This window comes from Gossypium arboreum, chromosome 5 (genome assembly GCF_025698485.1).
Source record: "Gossypium arboreum isolate Shixiya-1 chromosome 5, ASM2569848v2, whole genome shotgun sequence".
NCBI classification, from domain to species: Eukaryota; Viridiplantae; Streptophyta; class Magnoliopsida; order Malvales; family Malvaceae; genus Gossypium; species Gossypium arboreum.
The window spans coordinates 82,701,029-82,720,786 of record NC_069074.1 but is presented as its reverse complement, the minus strand read 5'-3'; the positions used below and the strand labels follow the sequence as shown (position 1 = coordinate 82,720,786).

General features: G+C 31.6%; 2 protein-coding genes across 2 annotated transcripts; both read right to left on the bottom strand.

Annotated features, from left to right (window-relative positions):
- LOC108451049 (anther-specific protein LAT52-like) lies at positions 1-821 on the bottom strand. Its single transcript, XM_017748786.2, has 2 exons — positions 606-821; positions 1-472 (listed from the first exon to the last, which is right to left on the bottom strand). The coding sequence occupies exons 1-2, from the start codon at positions 775-777 to the stop codon at positions 78-80; spliced, it is 567 nt and encodes a 188-aa protein (XP_017604275.1). The 5' UTR covers positions 778-821; the 3' UTR covers positions 1-77.
- A 15,158-nt stretch (positions 822-15,979) lies between these two features.
- LOC108452568 (anther-specific protein LAT52-like) lies at positions 15,980-16,764 on the bottom strand. Its single transcript, XM_017750364.2, has 2 exons — positions 16,517-16,764; positions 15,980-16,431 (listed from the first exon to the last, which is right to left on the bottom strand). Exons 1-2 carry the CDS (start codon positions 16,683-16,685, stop codon positions 16,058-16,060), a joined length of 543 nt encoding a protein of 180 aa, XP_017605853.1. The 5' UTR covers positions 16,686-16,764; the 3' UTR covers positions 15,980-16,057.
- Between the last annotated feature and the right edge of the window lie 2,994 nt (positions 16,765-19,758).

The following is a 19,758-nucleotide window of genomic DNA, read 5'->3' as shown; positions in this document are numbered from 1 at the left end:
TACTATAATAATAATGACTCAATTTTTATTATGGGCTAATGCCGAGCTTTTAAAGAAAGTTGAAGTGAAAATACATATTATAGTTCTGACGAATGGGTAAAGTCTCCATCTTCTTGACTAAGCTCAAAGTCTCCATCTTCTTGACTAAGCTCATAATAGCCCATCTCTTTAAGAATTCGAGTGCACTGAGGAAGAGCTATGTCCTTCTTAAACCCAAGATTGTTGGCAAAACGCAGTTTATTGCTGAGACCATCAAATGTGGTGAGAACCACCCTGGATTTTCTCCACGCTTCGGTGGGATCACTGCAATCAGCCCTTGGACTCCTCACCAAAGCAACGTCGCAGTCTGATTCCTCATAATCGCCTTCCACTATGATGTGGTAGTCTCCGTGACTGTCAGCCACTATTTCTGGGCTCTGGAATGTAATCGCTTCGTTGGTACGGTTCCTACATTCCAATTTCACTACTGCTCCTGCAATACCAAACATATATCAACACATTTGTCAACCCAACTTTTACACAACTTATTTTTTATTCTTTTTCATATATTTGAAATAAAAAAAAAAGAAAAAAAAAGAAGAAGAAGCAAGAATTTGATTATATACCACTAATGGGTTCGCTAAGTTTAGTCTCGAATTCAACACGGCAAGTGTCGCAATAAACATGTCCTACAACCATATAATGCATATTTTCTTCAGCAGCCCCATAGGAGTAGTTGAGTGAGGAGGAAACACTAATGGTGAAGCAGAGAAGGGCGATTATAAAAATATTTGCCATATCTTTGATTGTCACTTTAATGTTTATTGCTCTTTCCTGAGTATGAAAACTTGCGAAAATGGTATATTTATAGGGAGAGTTGAGGTTATTTTAGGATATGGTTGCTATTTCTGAGGGTTTGATTTGTTGAGGGAGTGGATGACTCGGCCTCATCATTCCCCCTTTTTAATTGTTTCAACAATGTAAAGTAACAAAACAAAACAAATTATCTAAAATTAATATTATTCAAAAAATTATCCAAAAATAATAAAAAAATTTCATACTAAAGTTAATCCTTTCCATAGTTTTATATAAATCTACATTAAAGCCAATTACTGTGTGGACAATTTATAATTTTTTTACATGTACAACATTAAAAAAGTCACCATTAAGAAAATATGATAATTTATTAAAACTGTTTCTAAAATAAAAGAAAGTATATGAAATGCAATTAATTTAAAATCTAACAACATTAATTTAGAGCTATAGGAAGATTGGTAACACCATCTAAAATGTACTTAGTGGTGGTTCCAATCAGCTTCAGTGGCCTTTTATTACTAAATTAAGATATCAATTCTTTCGATTTATGCTTACCTCTTCCCTTTTGACACATATAATTCATTCAATAAAAAATGTTAGTTAGCCAATAAAAAATGTTAGTTAAGAGCATTGAGATGAACTGAATCGTCATATGACTTTTGCACTACATTCATAATCATGCAAACACTGAAAATTAAAATTAAAAGCATCATCACACATGTCGATTGAGTCTTAGCTCAACTGGCAAGAGCAGTGTTGACAATGTAGGAGGACGTGAGTTTGATTACGCTTAAGTGTATTATCCTTCCATTTATGGGTTGGGAAAAGGCTATGGGTAGTGTTGGAAAATATGGACATCACATATATAATAAGGGTAATTACATGTTATTATTTACTATCATGATAGGTTAGCCCAAATTAAAAGTGATCTAATTTGATTAGAATTTTATTGGGCTTTAATTATTAAATAAAATATGGGTCAAATATGTGTAGATACTTTAGTAATTGAGTTTTAATAAAATTCTAATTAATGATGGGCTAATTAGAATTTGATTAGAACTAATCTGCCAAGGTTACATATATTAGGGTTATGGTCCCCAAATTACACAACAAGATATCGTTTCTAATATCCCATCATTAGGAAAGAAAGAGCAGATATTCTCTAAATTTCTTATGTGCTAATTTGGAAGATCAAATCCCCAAAATTCCGTAAAACTTCAAGGAATTCATGGATCCAGGTGCGCTTCTGCATTTAGTTTTGTTCTTGATTTATTCTTGATGGTTTGACATGATAGATCCTAGTTTACGGTTCTAATTTTATATTAGATATTATCTAAAATTCTAATAAGTGATATCAGAGTCTCGTCATATCGAATCATTGGGAATTGATTAAGGTTCTTCATTTGAATGATTGATTATGAATTCCATGGGTTTCATAGTTCGGATATATATATTGATCTTTGAAGATTTATAGTAAAGTATTTTTTTAGATCTTGATTAGCATGAATCCATATTAAAAATTTTAGGGTTTTGTTTGAATTTTTTATCTATAAAAAATTTAGAGTATAGAAATTGATTCATATATATATATATATATATATGTGTGTGTGTTTCGTTTATATATAAATATATAATATATGCATGCTTTAATTGGTTTAATGCATGTTGTTTTGGAAATTTATATAAATATATATAATTATCTTTTAATTTGATTGAAAGATGAAATTAAGGTAAATGTTTTGAAACAAATAAATTCGGATTTTGGCTTTTAATTAAGGATGTCTAATATTTTAAATAGATTAGTTGAAACAAAATGTCGCCAAAGTGACCTCTTTTGTGTAGATTAGTTTATTTGAAATATCAAGATGATTATATGTTTTTGTGATTCATGCGTTTATTAATTGACCCAAAGGTAAGTTAATATTTGACAGAATTTCAATGACATTGTGGTGATAAATGTGTGATAATTATAAGTATTCTATGTGAGCAATAAGTTAGTCCAAAGATTAATTCATTGTTTGACATAATTTATTGTCAATATTTGATTGCTACAACAAGAGTACCGCTTACTGTTAATATTATTGTCCAAAGACTTGATATTAATGTTGTGTTTGGTATCTTGAGATGGGATTAGCCATTATCTTAAATTTATTGTTTACTTATGAATATTAATTTAAGCTTATTTTTGTTTTATATTCAGCTAATTCATCTTCTACTGCCACAATATCTGCTAATATAAATTCTATACCCATGCTTAATGGGACCAATTTTAAGGAATGGAAAAGGCACTTACTTATAGTGCTTGACTGTATGGACATAGACCTTGCACTAAGGGAAGAACAAACTACACCTTTGTAACACCCCTAACCCGTATTCGTCACAGGAATAGGGTTACGAGGCATTATCGAACTTATACACTAGCATTTATACAAAACTGAGTCATAAATTTGCATTTCAAATCAAATCTTTTGAAATTTCACCATAAAGTCCCTAATATAGGCCTACGGGGCCCATTACATGCTTTAGAAATGATTTGGAACTAAACCGGTAACTTTGGAAAACTTTGAAATTTTTTTCTTAAAGTGAGGGGCACACGCCCGTGTCGCCAGCCCATGTGGCTCCCATGGCCGTGTGGCCAGCCCGTGGGCAATTCTAACTTGCAATTTCTTAAACATCAAAGGGGCACATGGCCTAGGCACACACCCATGTGGCTAGGATGTGTGGTAACATGTGGCTAGGATGTGTGGTAAACTAAATTTTCACCCTTTTTAAGCCATTTTCACATGAATTTGACACACGACCATGCTTGAAGCCTGTGTCCTTCACACGACCAAGACACACGGCCGTGTCTTTTGCCCGTGCACCATCCTGACTTCACATTTAATGATGCATGGGACACACGGTCTATCAATATGCCCATGTGCAAGCCGTGTGTCTCACACGGTTTGATCACACGCCTGTGTGACAAGTCGTGTGGACTCAAAATGAACCTTATAGTTCAAATTTACCAACCCTGCAAACCTTAAATAACAAGCAATTTAAGATCCAATCCTTCAACCAATCCAGAACATGATAAAACAAATCTAATACTCATTAAAACCATCAGTACAACAATCTAACACATGTATTCAATAACCATTAAACAAAGCAACTTCAAAATTTGTACTTAGGTACCATTCAAATCAATTCAAAATGGACTACATTATAACATACACTTTACATTTATCAACTAGCTTTTAACATTCTTCACTAACATCACTTATAAACAAAATAACATAAAAAAAAACAACCTAGGCACATGCCATTCCTCAAGATAAGATATATCACCAAGTATTTGAGTTCGGGAGTTGGCTTGGATGCTGAGACGTTATTTACTTTGTACCTAACCTGCGTACGGAAACAAACCGTATGCTAAGTATACACTCAGTAGTATTTCTATAAACCAATACTTAATTTATGCATTTATACTTAAACCATAAAATCCAATAAATAAACACATCATGAACATTCAATTAATTGTCTTCATTTCAAAAATAACATTTATCATTAGAATCGAAACCAGTAAGATATTCAATTCAGTCAATATTGTTCAGTCTTCAGTGCAGTAATTTACCCCTATTAACATAACTCGGACCTAGACGGATAAATGGATCTAACCCACACACCGGGATAGTATACAGTGTTTCATCAGTCGGAGCCGGAATACACCATAACAGTAACAGTAAAAGTAGCGGTAGCGGTACACAGAGTACATCATCGGAACAAATCCGGAACAGTAACAGTAAGACGACATTTATAGTGCCTCATCGGCACAGAGTCGGAATATCCCTGAACACTTCCAATCTTATGGCATGCCAACTATATCTGACTAGCCCGACGCTGTTAATAGGGTTTTCATTTCACTTTCAATTCATCATCAACAATCAATATACATTTCAATTCAAATATTCATAAGTCAACACAATACCATAATATCAATACTTACCTTATCAATAGCCATACATAATATCAATAATATGTATCAAAATAACTATTAAGTTTGGTTATAGAAATACAAACTATGGTTCTTGAGTTTATTCGTTATCTATGCTTACTTTCTCTTTTCCCTTCTTTAATGACTTTCTGGTGCTACATTATCTATGGAAAAATTAACATTTAAAATCATCACTACATATCATTTAATAACACACTCTTATATTTTCCATGTAACTTTTACAAAAATTTGAATTTAGTCCTTAAGCCATAGCTAATTTTTTTTCTTCAAAACCAATCTCATATTTTCATTTTAACCCAATTTTAACAAGTTTTAACATTTAATTTCCTTCATAAAACACTAATTCTACAATTTAGTCAATTTAGTCCCTACTATAACAAAACTTATATCTATTTTTACATATCAATCCTTCTCCCACTTCTAACTTGAATTTCTATCATTTTATCTCATAATTCATCTATTTGTTCAATCTAGTTAACATCTAAAAATTCATTAAATTTCTAAATTTCAACATAATTCAAGTAGGGCTTTATTCTAAGATTCCAAAAACATCAAAATTACAAGAAAAAGAGACTAAATTGACTTACCAATTAAGCTTCAAACCTCAAAACCCTATTTTTCCTTTCTTTTTCTTTCCCTTTTTCTTTCCTTTCTATTTCGTCTTCATTCTCTGTTCTTTCTTTTCTTTATTTCTTTATTTTATGCTTTATTATATTATTAAATTATTATAATAATATATTATATATATTATATATCTTATACTTAAAATTTAAGTAAATACATATATAATTTACATTTGTATAAATACAATTATTACAAATGTATTAATTTATACCACACATTTGTCCCCTTTTGGTTTATTCACTAATTTAGTCCCTTCACTTTTCTTTAGTCTATAATTAAGCTTTTACACTATATTCAATCTAGTTCTTTCACTAAATTAACCTTAATTCAAGCAAATTCGCCTAGCTAAAATCTAATTAATCTCTCAACTAATATTCGTAAATATTTCTAATAAATATTCACGAACCCAATGTTATGAAATAGTAAACCAGAAACTCAATTTTCGATACTTGAAAATTTCAAGTCATTACAACCTTTCACTGCAGAAAGCACCCCTGATGTTAAGAGGGATTTTGAGAGGTGGGATCGTTCAAATCGCATGAATCTAATGATTATAAAACATAGCATTCCAGAAGCCTTTAGGGGCACAGAATCTGAAGAGATTACTCAGGCCAAGGGTTTTCTTAATGAAATTGAGAAATGTTTGCTAAAAATGATAAGGTTGAGATGACATCACTTCTGACTTCTTTGATGTCTATGAAGTATAAGGGTCAAGGAAACGTAAGGGAATACATTATGGAGATGTTCCATACTGCTTCAAGACTTAAGGCACTTAAGATCAAGCTTTCTGAGGAATTGCTTGTTCTTATGGTTTTGGTATCGCTTCTTGCATAGCTTAGTCAATTTAAAATTAGCTATAACTGTCAAAAGGAGAAATGGACCCTAAATGAACTCATTTCTCATTGTGTGCAAAAGGAAAAAAGATTGAAGCGTGATAAATCTGAAAGTGCTCATTTGGCTAATGCCCCTAAAGATAGGGGAAAGAAAAGAAAATATCAGAATGAAACTGTTAAGGGTCCAGCTCAAAAGAAATAACAGCAAGCTACAGAGAGTTATTTTTTTTTGTAACAAGTATGGACACATAAAGAAAGATTGTACCAAATATCATGCTTGGCGTGTAAAGAATGGTATAATTATTAATTTCATCTGTTCTGAGATTAATTTAGCTTTAGTACCTAGAAACACTTGGTGGATAGATTCTGGTGCTACTACTCACATAAGTGTTTCTATGCAGGGTTGCCTGAGTTACCGAAAGCCAAGTGATGGTGAAAGACACATCTTTGTGGGAGATGGAAAATCAGTAGAAGTGGAAGCGATTGGGCATTTTAGGTTGTTATTAGGAACTGGTTTTTATTTGGATTTAAAAGACACTTTTGTTGTACCGTCATTTAGACAAAATTTAGTTTCTGTTTCTTCGTTGGACAAATTTGGATATTATTGTTCATTCGGAAACAATCAATTTAATTTGTCTTTAAATTCAAATGTTATTGGAATTGGTTATTTAAATACTTATGACAACCTTTATTTGCTAGAAACATTTGCATCCTATAATGAAACATTGCATGTGGAATCACGTGGTATTAAACGCAAATTGAATAAGGAAAATTCAGCATCATTATGGCATAGGCGCTTGGGTCATATCTCAACAATTAGAGTTGAACGCCTTGTGTCTGATGGTATTTTAGAGTCCATTGACTTCACAAACTTGGATGTCTGTGTCGATTGTATTAAGGGAAAATAGATCAAAACGACGAGATTGGGTGCCAACAGATCTTTAGACGTCTTAGAATTAATTCATACAGATACTGGTGGGTCATTCCCTATGGCATCCTGGAATGGTCAACAATATTTCATAACATTCATAGACGATTACTTATGTTATGGGTAGCTATATCTCATTCATGAGAAATCTCAGTCTTTGGACGTGTTCAAAGCTTATAAAGCTGAAGTTGAGAATCAACTCAACACAAAGATTAAAAACATTAGATCTGATCATGGTGGTGAGTACTACGGTAGATATGATGGCTCAGGTGAACAATGTCCATGACCATTTGCAAAATTCCTAGAGGAATACGGTATTGTCCCACATTACACCATGCCAAGATCACCTAGTATGAATGGTGTAGCCGAAAGACGAAACAAAACTCTTAAGGATATGGTAAGGAGCATGATTGCTCATTCTACCTTACCTAGATCCCTCTGGGGAGAAACATTAAAGGCAACAACTTACATTCTGAATAGAGTACCCAATAAAGTAGTTGCAAAAACACCTTCTGAGCTTTGGACAGATCAAAAGCCTAGTCTAAAGCACTTTCACATTTGGGGATGTCCAGTTGAGGCAAGGCCTTATAGGCCACATGAAAAGAAATTGGACTCCAAAACAGTAAGCAACTACTTTATTAGTTATTCTGAGAGATCTAGGGGATATAAATTTTATGATCCCATAATAAGAAATATTTTTGAGACGGGAACTGTAACATTTTTTGAAGATGTTGAGTTTGGGGGGAGAAATAAGGTTAGAAACATTGCTTTTGAGGAGGAATTGATTCTAGCTCAGTTCATACTATCACTTTTGACGATGTTTAGGTTCTTACACTTATCATTGATCAAGAAGTAAATCTAGAACCTCTACAAGACAATGTTGAACAACTCCCCATTCAAAATGAGGTAATTGTTCCAGAAGAACAAACTCAACAACCTCAAGAACAAGTGACATTAAGTAGGTTCACAAGAGAAAGGAGAAATGCTATTCCAGATGATTATATTGTATTTCTCCAAGAACATGAGAATGATAATAGAATGATGGAAGATGATCCAATCAACTTTCATCAGGCCATGAAAAGCTCTAATTCTAAAAAGTGGATTGATTCCATGAAAGATAAGTATAAATCTATGCAAGATAATAAAGTTTGAGAACTTGTCCTATTACTTGAAGGTACAAAACCAATTAGTTGTAAATAGATATTTAAAACTAAGAGTGATGCAAATGGTAATGTGGAGAGGTATAAGGTACGTCTTGCAGCTAAGGGATATACTCAGAAATAAGGTACTAATTTTACAGAGACTTTCTCTCTAGTTTCATCGAAAGACTCTTTCAGGATAATCATGGCGCTTGTTGCTCATTTTGATCTTGAGTTACATCAGATGGATGTTAAGACTGTGTTTCTTAATGGCGACATTGAAGAAACAATTTATATGTTGCAACTAAAAAATTTTGAGTCAAAAGACTCAAAGAATATGGTTTGCAAATTGACAAAATCCATCTATGGACTCAAACAAGCTTCTCGTTAATGGTATAACCAGTTAATCAAATAATTGTTTCATTCAGTTTTAAGATGAATATTGTTGATGATTGTGTGTATCACAAATTCAATGGGAGTAAGTACATATTTCTAGTTCTATATGTTGATGACATTTTGCTTACAGCAAATGATATAGGATTATTGCACGAAACCAAGAGGTTTTTATCTAAGCATTTTGAGATGAAAGATCTTGGGGACACCTCTTTTGTTTTAGGAATTTTGATACATTAAGATCGATCTCGAGGTATTCTTGGATTATCACAAAAGAGCTATATTGATAAAGTACTCAAAAGGTTTGGCATGCAGAGTTGTAGGCTAGGTGACGCCCCTGTCACTAAAGGAGACAAATTCAGTCTTATTCAATGCCTTAAAAGTAACCTTAAAATTCAGGAAATGCAAAAGATTCCCCATGAATCAGCTGTTGGGAGTTTAATGTATGCTCAAGTATGTACGTGTCCGGACATTGTGTACATTGTTAGGATGTTAGGCTGATATTTAAGCAACACTGGTATAGACCATTGGATAGAAGCCAAAAGGGTTATAAGATATCTTCAGAGAACAAAATATTACATGCTTACTTATAAGAGATCAGATCTTTTGGAAGTCGTAAGGTATTCTGATTCTGATTTCACTGGGTGCCAAGATAGTAGGAAATCTACACAGGTTATATTTATTTGTTAGCTGGAGCAGCTATATATTGGAAAAGTGTCAAACAGACACTTGTAGCTTCGTCCACTATGGCAGCAGAGTTTGTAGCATGCTATGAGGCATCAAACCATGGAATATGGTTGCGAAACTTTGTCACAGGGCTGCGCATTTTGGAAAATGTAAAAAGACCACTCAAATTATTTTGTGAGAATAAGTCAGTAGTGTTGTATTCTAATAACAATGGGAGTTCATTTAAGTCAAAGTATATTGACATAAAGTTCCTAATTGTAAAAAGAAACAGTACAAAATGGTCAAATATCCATAGAGTACATTGGGACAAACTCCATGATAACGGATCCGCTCACAAAAGGTTTACCACCCAAGGTCTTTCATGAGCATATTGCTCACATTGGTATTACATTGTTTGAGGATATCATGATTTAGTGGGAGTTTATATTTTATTTGTTTTATGTTTGTTTTCAGACATTTATGTATTTGGTTATTTTCTGATTAGAAATGAAGTATTCAGTTTATTCACTCTGTTTATTATTTTGGTACTGACCTCACTTAAGTTTAAAGAGGATCAGTTGGAAATAGACATGTTTAGATCATACTGCATGTAATTTTCATGCTACACGTCCATACTTGATCTATGTCATTTAGTTGTGTTAATATACATGATCAGGGATGGATTTAGTTACGATATATGTAACGAAAGTCACCTTGGTTCTATGTTATCATAATTAATGGATGAGATTGTTCGGAATACCTTTTGGATGTGATAGTAAAATTTTGAGCTCATAAGGTTATATTATGACATGTAATTATAGAGTAATTAGTATATATATGCGGTCCAAGTGGGAGATTGTTGGAAAATATGGACATTACTGATAATGCTCTAGAATAACGTATTTTTATGTATTAATCATGTGTTTATTCTGAGCATGATCCCACTAATTTGAGCTATTTATGTCTTTTTATCGATTAGGGACTGATTTGGAGGCAAAAGCAAAATTAAGGGAAAAAAGTGTGAATTTGGAGACACAATGGGCTGACATGCGACACAGGAAAAAGATTGTGCCAAAAGTGCAAGCATGGAAGACACAAGGACTAAAAACGCAAAAAAGAAGAGATTTTATTTTATAAGACTTCATTTTATTTATATTAGGATAATTAATATTAAGATAATTATTAGGATGATTTAATTTTAGGATTTAATTTTAATTATCTTTAATTATCTTTAGTTAAATGTATTTATCTTTTTAGAATTTAAGTTCAATTAGACTATCTCCCTAGCACTATAAATAGGGGGTGAAGTGACTCTATTTGTGTTCATCTTTTTCTGTAAACACTCTCCCCTTGAAAGTCTAGGCTTTTGTTTCTTCATATTTCCTTTCAATAAAATTCTCTTTTCCATTTTTATATTTATTTTCTTTTCCACCATTATCATGAGCCACTAAAACCTATCTAGCCAAAAGTTGTCAATATTCCCCAAAAAGGGTTCTTGAGGCCTAGAATCCGTACTTAGCCTTCTCGCCAAGTATTCATCATTTCTTCGCACTACGGGCTGACACTTCTGTCCATGGCCATTAAGAAGTAAGCTTTTCAGCATATGCAAAGGCGGCCGCTTTGTATGTCTTGGAAGGATTGTACAGTCGGTTCGTTAATTTACTACGTCAGAGGTTGGCGAGCCAAAGAGACAAAATGGCGTGGGATTCGCCATTGAGAAGCGTTGATCTAGCATAGATTACTAGCTAGAGTCAGGTTCCCTAAAAATCGTAAGCCTAATCTTTAGAGCTGGTGGTCGTAAGCATCCTCTTCCACTATAACTGGCTTACTTGAGTTGAGAAGGATTACTTAAAAGCCAAGGATTGAACCCAAGGCGGAATGCGACAACCGGAGGCTGGAATGTCGCCACATAAAAAACTTTCTCTTTTCCTAACTCTATTTATTTTTCCTCATTTCAATTTCTGCAATTTATTTAATTTCGCAAATTCAAATCACTTTAAATTCTGTTTTTATTTTTCCAGATTCTTAATTTTATTTTTTATTTTTTAGGAACGTAGGTTTTCTTGGCCAAGAAATTGTCCATGATTTCAAGAACGAGCATTCGTACAATCCGATCCTTGAGGATTCGACCCTACTTCCCCTTTACTATTATTTTTACTATTTTACAGGGAATAGGATATTTTTGGTGCTCTCAACGACGTATCAATTACATATATAATAAGGGTAATTACATGTTATTATTTACTATCATGATAGGTTAGCCCAAATTAAAAGTGATCTAATTTGGTTAGAATTTTATTGGGCTTTAATTATTAAATAAAATATGGGTCAAATATGTGTAGATACTCTAGTAATTGAGTTGTAATAAAATTCTAATTAATGATGGGCTAATTAGAATTTGATTCGAGCTAATCTGCCGAGGTTACATATATTAGGGTTATGGTCCCCAAATTACACAACAAGATATTTTTTCAAATATCCCATCATTAGGGAAGAAAGAGCAGATATTCTCTAAATTTCTTGTGTGCTAATTTGGAAGATCAAATCCCCAAAATTCTATAAAACTTCAAGGAATTCATGGATCCAAGTACGCTTTCGCATTTACTTTTATTCTTGATTTATTCTTGATGATTTGACATGATAGATCTTGGTTTACGATTCTAATTTTACATTGGATATTATTTAAATTCTAATAGGTAGTTCTAGGTATTGTGTCAAAAAAAGCAAATATGATAAGAACCTGTAACGAAATTATTCAAAAAATAAAAAAATCTACCCCAAAAAATAAATTTTCCAACTTTTACAAGCACATCGTGAAAAGAACCTCCCTTGTTTCGTTATTTTAACTTCAATGCTTGGATTTCTCGAGACAAGAGGTCCTTGTAAACAATTCTTAGAGTCTCAAATAACAAAATTTAAGTCAAATTATTTCGAAACCTATTAGGCTATGCTTGTGAACAGGCCTAAACTTGTGTCTCAAATAACAAAATTGATTCTTAGAGTCTCGAGACATGTTGTTAATGTTTAAAGACTAAATGTTGAATAACAAAAAATGCACCATTTTCAAACTTACAAACGATCCCTAATTGTACCTAAAATACACTCAAACATTTCACCAATACAAATACATCAATTTAACACTTGTAAACAATTCCAAGCTACCTCAAATCATAGCAATCAATACATCAAATTACATTTCACTAATTTTTTATATTCTAACCTATAATAACAAATATAATTAACTAATAGTTTAGATGACAAAGTTTAACTTTGACAACATTATAGGCAAACCATAAAGTATATCAAAATATCAAAACTAGCACAAAGCCAACAACCTAAGTTCATATTTTAACTATTCAACTAACATAATTACAAATTAAAATATCAAATTTTAAAATACTTCTTAATAGCTTAGGTACATGCCACACATATTTAGCATAGTACAAACATGTCAATAGATGTATGAGCTGAGTATTCATCGTTTGGATGTTGATGATTCATGATCACTCTAAAACCTATAAGATCTTCACACAAAAACAAATAAATTCATACATTGAATATTGATTACTCAATGATACTAACATATTAACATATTATAAGGTTACACATGAAAGAAAAACAAAACAATAATATATATAATTATCACATTTAAATAAATCATATCTAGAATAATTTGTTATAATTAAAATCATAATAATGATTTTTATCATAATAAAAAAGATATTTATTCACAAATCAAAATAACATATCATTTTCAAAATCAAGAAGACATAATAAACATTTATTTATAACTCCTATTAACTAGATGCAAACATGAGTACGGGTACATAAATTTAACCCCTAACATTTAACAATAAACACCAAAGTGTTGATCAGACATAAATGCGCTGATCCCCCTAACACCGCATAGAATGTAATGCACCGAATACATATATGAATCATATGGTATAACCAACTATACCTTGACTATGTCTAAGATCGTTTAATAGAATCTTATACTTTGCAATATCGATATGTATATATTAACATGTACTTGTCAATATAATAACCATGTAACTAATCATTTTAATACCATAAACATAAGCATACATATCCACTTACCAATTAATACAATACAATCTAATACAACTTGTATTCATGTTTCACTGGCAATTGAATAAGATTAGTTACTTAATTGAATTCAAGAAAGAAAAACAAATTACTTTAGTACAAATCAAAATAGCTAGTTCTCAATGACTTTCGCCTTTCCTTTATCTCTCGATGGTCAGATTTTTTTTTAGTTACACTCAATAAATTAAAATAAAAATAAAAAAAATTAAAACCACACATTCAATTTAAGCATATTATGAATTTATTCAATTTAGTCTCTATAAACCCTTATTATTCGAAATGCTCGTATATTTTGATATTCATCATTGAATTAAAATTCGACTTTGAATTTAACCACTAGGATCTCATACTTTTAATCTACAGTAAAATTTTCTAACAACTTTCTATCTATTCAATTTAGTCCTTAAAGTCAAATTAACTAATAAACCTAATTGAAATTTCTAATAAAATTCAATACTTCTCTCTACTTTCTAACTTAGTCCAAACATAATCCAAGCTCATTAATAATGAATCTATCTCTACCTAGCTTAATTTCATCAAAATTCATTAATGATAAAGTTGATTAGAACATAATAATTATAAAATCAAACACATTGGCATGAATTGTTAAGCTTGGATTATCAAAATTCTATAAAAAAAAAAAACTAATAAAAGAAACCTTTCTCACCTCAATCAATTGGAACCGAAATGAAAGTTGAAAACTTTCTTCTTCTACTTAATTTGCTACGGTTTGGAGAGAAGAGAATAAAAGATGATGTTTGTTTTTCTCTTTCCCACTTAATTTACTATATATACTTATAATTAGTGAATCATAATTATGCTTAATTAACTGATGATTTATGATTAATAAACTTAGTAGAAAGGAATAACTTAGATCATTCCCCCACTATATTATATGATACTAATGGTTAATTAGCCATTAGGTCCCTTAATAATTACTAACCAAGCCCTCATATATTTCCTAAATTAAGACTCAATAATATTGTTACTTTACAAATTAGTCTTTTTACTATTATAAAACAACTTAATTTAGTTAATTACCATTATGTTCTATTTATTAATCCCACTTTCGACTTACTAGCCTCTCGATTTAAATTTTGAATGATTCAATTTAAAGAATTTGACCTTAAACCGAGTTTTTTAACATCGACAAAAATCGGATCATTACAAAATGTAGCATTGCAAACTCAAGCAAAGTTGGGGATTTAGCATCCGCTAAACCTTGCTAAATGAATTTTATATTTTATTACCCAAAAGATGGTATTTTTCCTGAAGACAAAGGTGAAGCTAATGCATTATTAAAAAGCCTACATTGTACATACTCTCAGACTATATAGAAAATCCTTCAACTCCCCTTACCTAAAATGTGCACGCAATTAACCGGCAATTCATTATCTTTCCTTGGCAACCTCCACATGAGCTTCGACCCATCACCAATACTCGGCCTTTAGTCCGATAGAGCTTAGACATTTTGGGACCATTGTTTCAGCATCCATACAAAGAAAGTTCATAATAATTGGAGTTTATTGCAACATCAGTGATTACTTGACTATACGAAAGTAACAAGAAATCAGTTGTCTTATGCAAGTACTTGTAAGCCAACCACAACTATCATTTTGAGTGATTTATACGTATAAGTATAATAAAAAGTATCGCTAACGAATTAGTTTATACTTGGAGAGATGCTCCAAAAGTTGGGCATACCATTTGACAACATTTGCAATTGAAAAGCATTACAAAATTAAACTCACATGGTAACATAATTTATTATTATTTTTTTGGATTTTATAATTTTTTTAAAAAAGTATGTCTTTTAAAATTTATTATATATATTTTTATTTTCTAAATTTTTATGTATTAAGATCAAATTAACACAATGTATAAGCATTAAGGGCTAATTTGTTTAGAATTAGGACCAAATTAACATAGTGTGAAAAAAAGAGTACTAAACTTGTTATTATATCAATTAAAAAGATGAAATCATCCTTTTCGTTATTCATTTAATGGTTAGGTGACCAAAACACATAATCTCAAATAGTTGGGTGACCAAATTGTAACATTTCATAGTTAAATGACCAAAATAACAACTTATATTAGTTGAGTGACTAATGGTAAAATTTATCTAATTTTTAAAAGGTTGAAATTACTAAAATTGAAGTAGAAAAATATTGGTAAAATTTGATTAGTTCTTTATAAGAGATTTCTTTGTGTGTGTTTGTTTTGTATAAGAGAAGAAAAATATATATTTTTGTATTTTTAAGGTTACTTTTTTTTTGTTTTTATAAGATAAAAATATAAAAGCATAAATTTAATTTTCAATCTTTATACTTTTTATTAATTTGATCATTATTTTATTTAATTAAATTTGATCATTAATCTTTTAAAAAGTCAAATAATTTTAAAAATAAAGGTTAAGATTGTTGTTTTATATGTATTATATTTTTGTTGTATTAGTTGTTGAGAAGATCAAATGGATATCATCAAGTAACTATCAAAGTTGGATAATTTAGAGATTTAATATTACTATAGATGCAATTAATTTTTATTACATAGGCAAAGGTTTTAAGAAGTGAGATCATGGGGCAGTAGAATGACCTTCAACTTCCTCCCCAATTTCATCTTGAAGTTCAAAATATCCCATTTCTGTGAGAACTTTTTTGCATTCAGGAAGAGCTTCCTTCTTCATGTACCCAAGATTGTTGGCGAATCGATAAGTCCCACTGACACCATCTGCCTTTGTCAAGACCACCCTGGCTTTCCTCCATACTTCAGTAGGTTCATTGCAATCAGCTCTTGGACTCTTCACTAGGCTCACTTCACAGATCTCATCTTCGTGATCACCTTTCACCTCGATCTTGTATCCTCCGGCTTCGTCGGTAACCACGTCTTGGCTGTGCGACACGATTTTCTCGTTGGTAATGTTCCGGCATTCTAATTTCACTGATGCGCCTGCAAAATAAATGCAACCCAAAAGGCTTCCATTAACATAAAAAGATTGTTAGAAAAAAAAAATAGATTTTGATTGCAAATGCACCCTTAATTGGTTGGCTGATTTTGGTCTCAAATTCAACGCGGCAAGTGTCGCAGTAAACTCGGCCTTCAACGATGAACTTCTCTTCAGGGTTGGCGGCCGCGGCGAGGCCGAGGAGGGTTGAAAGGCAGATCGCCAAGGAAACAAGAGTGATCTGTTGAACTTTTGCCATTTCTGTACTTGCTTAACTATTTACCTCTGTTTTCCTTGGATGATTAAACCTTGTAAAACTATAAGGTAAATTTATAAGGGCTGATTTTGCTATTTTGGGCTATAGTAGTTATTCAAGTTCTCTATTTTTAAAGAGTTTCCGATTATTTTTCATTGTTTGAATTATCTAGGTAAAACAATTAATTATTTAAAAATAGAGATAAACTTAAAGCTTTGATTATTGTTTATTTCGATTTATAATTATAAAAATATATAGAAATAAAAGTTAAAAATATTATGAGAATTTGTCTCCTAAAATTTATCTTTCCAATAAGTATCACGAAGAAGAGAATTATGAAATGTATCAAAGTATTGATATAAACGTTTATATTTACAATAATTATCATTTCTAATTGTTTGAATTATGAAATGTTAACTCCAATATATAGAGAGAGATATCAAAGTCTCAAGCTATGAAGTATAAACACAGAGATTTGCAAATGAACATATCAATATTCCAAATAAAATTGCAATGGGGGAACTTAATTTTAATCGGTAAACAAAAAATGAATATATACCCATATAATTTTGGACTTTCTTTTTTTCATAATTTTTGAATTTTTATGCATAAGGTTTATGCTTTAATTATATATCTCTTGATTTTGGAAGTCTCATGTTCATATTCTTCAAATATCTTAGGCAAATATTTGTTCTTTTTAAAGCTTAAGTTCTATTAATGTTAAAATTCGGTAAAAGTATCATAAAAGGTCTATATACGATACCACTTTAGGTGGCCTCAATCCTCTTCATTTCAATATTGATAGGGGTATCATGACTTCCATGCTTCGATATCGTGATACACCCCTTTTAGATGCTATTTTCGCCATACAACACTCAATCGACTGTTAGGGTCCCTATGGCGCATTTGACCAATTCGGGTATCAAAAGTAGCATAAAAAGCAACAAATCACTTATTAAATCAAAAAGCTAAAACCAAGTAAAAATAAGTAAAAGACATTCAAATTGCTTGAGAATAAGCTCATTAAGTGTAATGGGAAGCCAAATTGGACATATCAAATTACGACAGATCAACTACATGAAGCTTAACGATGCAACACAAAAATATCAAATCCCCTTGTCTTTTATTGATCAGATGTTAAATAGACTAGTAGGGAAGGAGTTTTACTACTTTTTGGATGGGTATTGGGGGTATCATCAAATCCCGATTTTGTGACAACCTACTCCTGACCTGGTCACCAGATCTGAAATGTGAGAAGCCACAGTTTTTTTCGAGGCAACTATGATTTCATTTAAATATCTAATTGACGATTCATTCAAGCAAATAGGTTTCCAAAACTTAATTAAAATACATTATTTATTCAATTTTGGGCTTAAACGAGTTTACGAAAGCTCTCATACTAATACGGTGATGAATGAGGGATTAAAATGTAAATTTACATAGTACAGGGGTAATGTCTCAACATTCAGGGATTCTTGCCATGACATTGAGGACAAAAGCATAATGTCACGACTTCAATCTAGGTGAGTTGCGACATTGAATATAGGAAGCTGACATTGTGACTTCAGCAAAGGAGCGTTGCAACAATGAGGATATGGGAATTTGATGTTGCGACCTCAACATGGGAGAATCATGACTATAGAAATACAAGATTGATGTCACAACACCAATAGGGGAGTGTTGCGACTTTAAAGGCAATTTCCGCTCAATTTTGCATAAAAAATCTCCTGTTTTCCAACTACAAGTATCAAATGGTTTATGTGACCCCAAAATTCAACAACAATGCGATTTAGGCATTAGTTCAAATGTCATTATACCATCCTTGACATATCAAGCACTTTTTAATATATAATCTCAAGCACTTAACTTATTCATTTACTTGTCAAGTAAGAAACAACTCAAGAATAAGTACAACATGGCTTATTGGCAAGTAAATGTTAATATATTAGATATTCATACATGTCATCCAACACATATGGTTATATTAAAAAAGGTAACTCTTTAGCATCATAATATACCTAATGACAATTTGAACTTAAAATCTAACCCAAAACCTTCGGTACATGCCACATACTAATAACATAACAAAATTATATGAACTTGATGAGTCGAAAGGATTGAATTTGGATGTTGTCGATCACTTTGCGACTTCAAAATTTATGGTACCTACGTACAAAAATAAAACCTACGTACAAAAATAAACAAACAATATGCCAAGCAATAGAGCTCGGTGGTACTAACATGATTTGAATCAACAATTAAAATATAAATAAGTTATCAAACACAACCAATATGTGATCTAATTATCCTTTAGTATCAAGTATACATTTCATGTCTCATATGCATAATCTCATATCAGATTTCATTTGGCATGTCATATATGAACATATAATCACATTATTCATCATATCACACTACATGTGTGCCGTAACATATCATCAAGTACATTTCTTTTCTCATTTTCATCTCGAATCCATTAATCCATTTTATATCCGTATAAACCCTCAGGGCCCATGTTAACTAGTTTACATGATCTTTCACATGTCATATTTTGTCACTTTAACATTTATACACAAAATACACCATTTTTTATTAGCATTTCATATCGATGGTCATTTAGCAAGGCATATGTTTTACAATCCCTATTAACCGAACAATGACTCAAGGCGGATATATGGATCATCCAACCATAACACAAATATATCTAGCATCCAATGCTTCACCAGAATGTCCAAAGTATAATTTGCGTTCCTCGCCTCATTGTTATAAACCGAAGTAATGTGTGCTCTGCACCTCATCAGAATGTTTGATGTATAATTTGCATTCTGCGTCTTATCGATATAAACCAAAGTTAAATCACGTGTACTAATCCAATCTTATGGCATGCCAACTATACCTGACTCTGCCTGAGACAGTTAATAGGGTAACCAATGTTTCAAACACATGCACACACATATAATACAAATTATATAGTGCTTAATTCAATTCAATCCATATAATTTCATATCACCATATATTTCACAAGTTACCAATCATGTAATACTCACCAAATTCATGAGACAAGTAGGGATATTAC

Coding starts and splice junctions, on each gene's coding strand:
- LOC108452568 (XM_017750364.2), bottom strand. CDS start 16,685: ATGGCAAAAGTTCAACAGATCACTCTTGTTTCCTTGGCGATCTGCCTT. Junction 16,432..16,516: donor AATCAGCCAACCAATTAAGG/GTGCATTTGCAA, acceptor TTTATTTTGCAG/GCGCATCAGTGAAATTAGAA.
- LOC108451049 (XM_017748786.2), bottom strand. CDS start 777: ATGGCAAATATTTTTATAATCGCCCTTCTCTGCTTCACCATTAGTGTT. Junction 473..605: donor ACTTAGCGAACCCATTAGTG/GTATATAATCAA, acceptor TTGGTATTGCAG/GAGCAGTAGTGAAATTGGAA.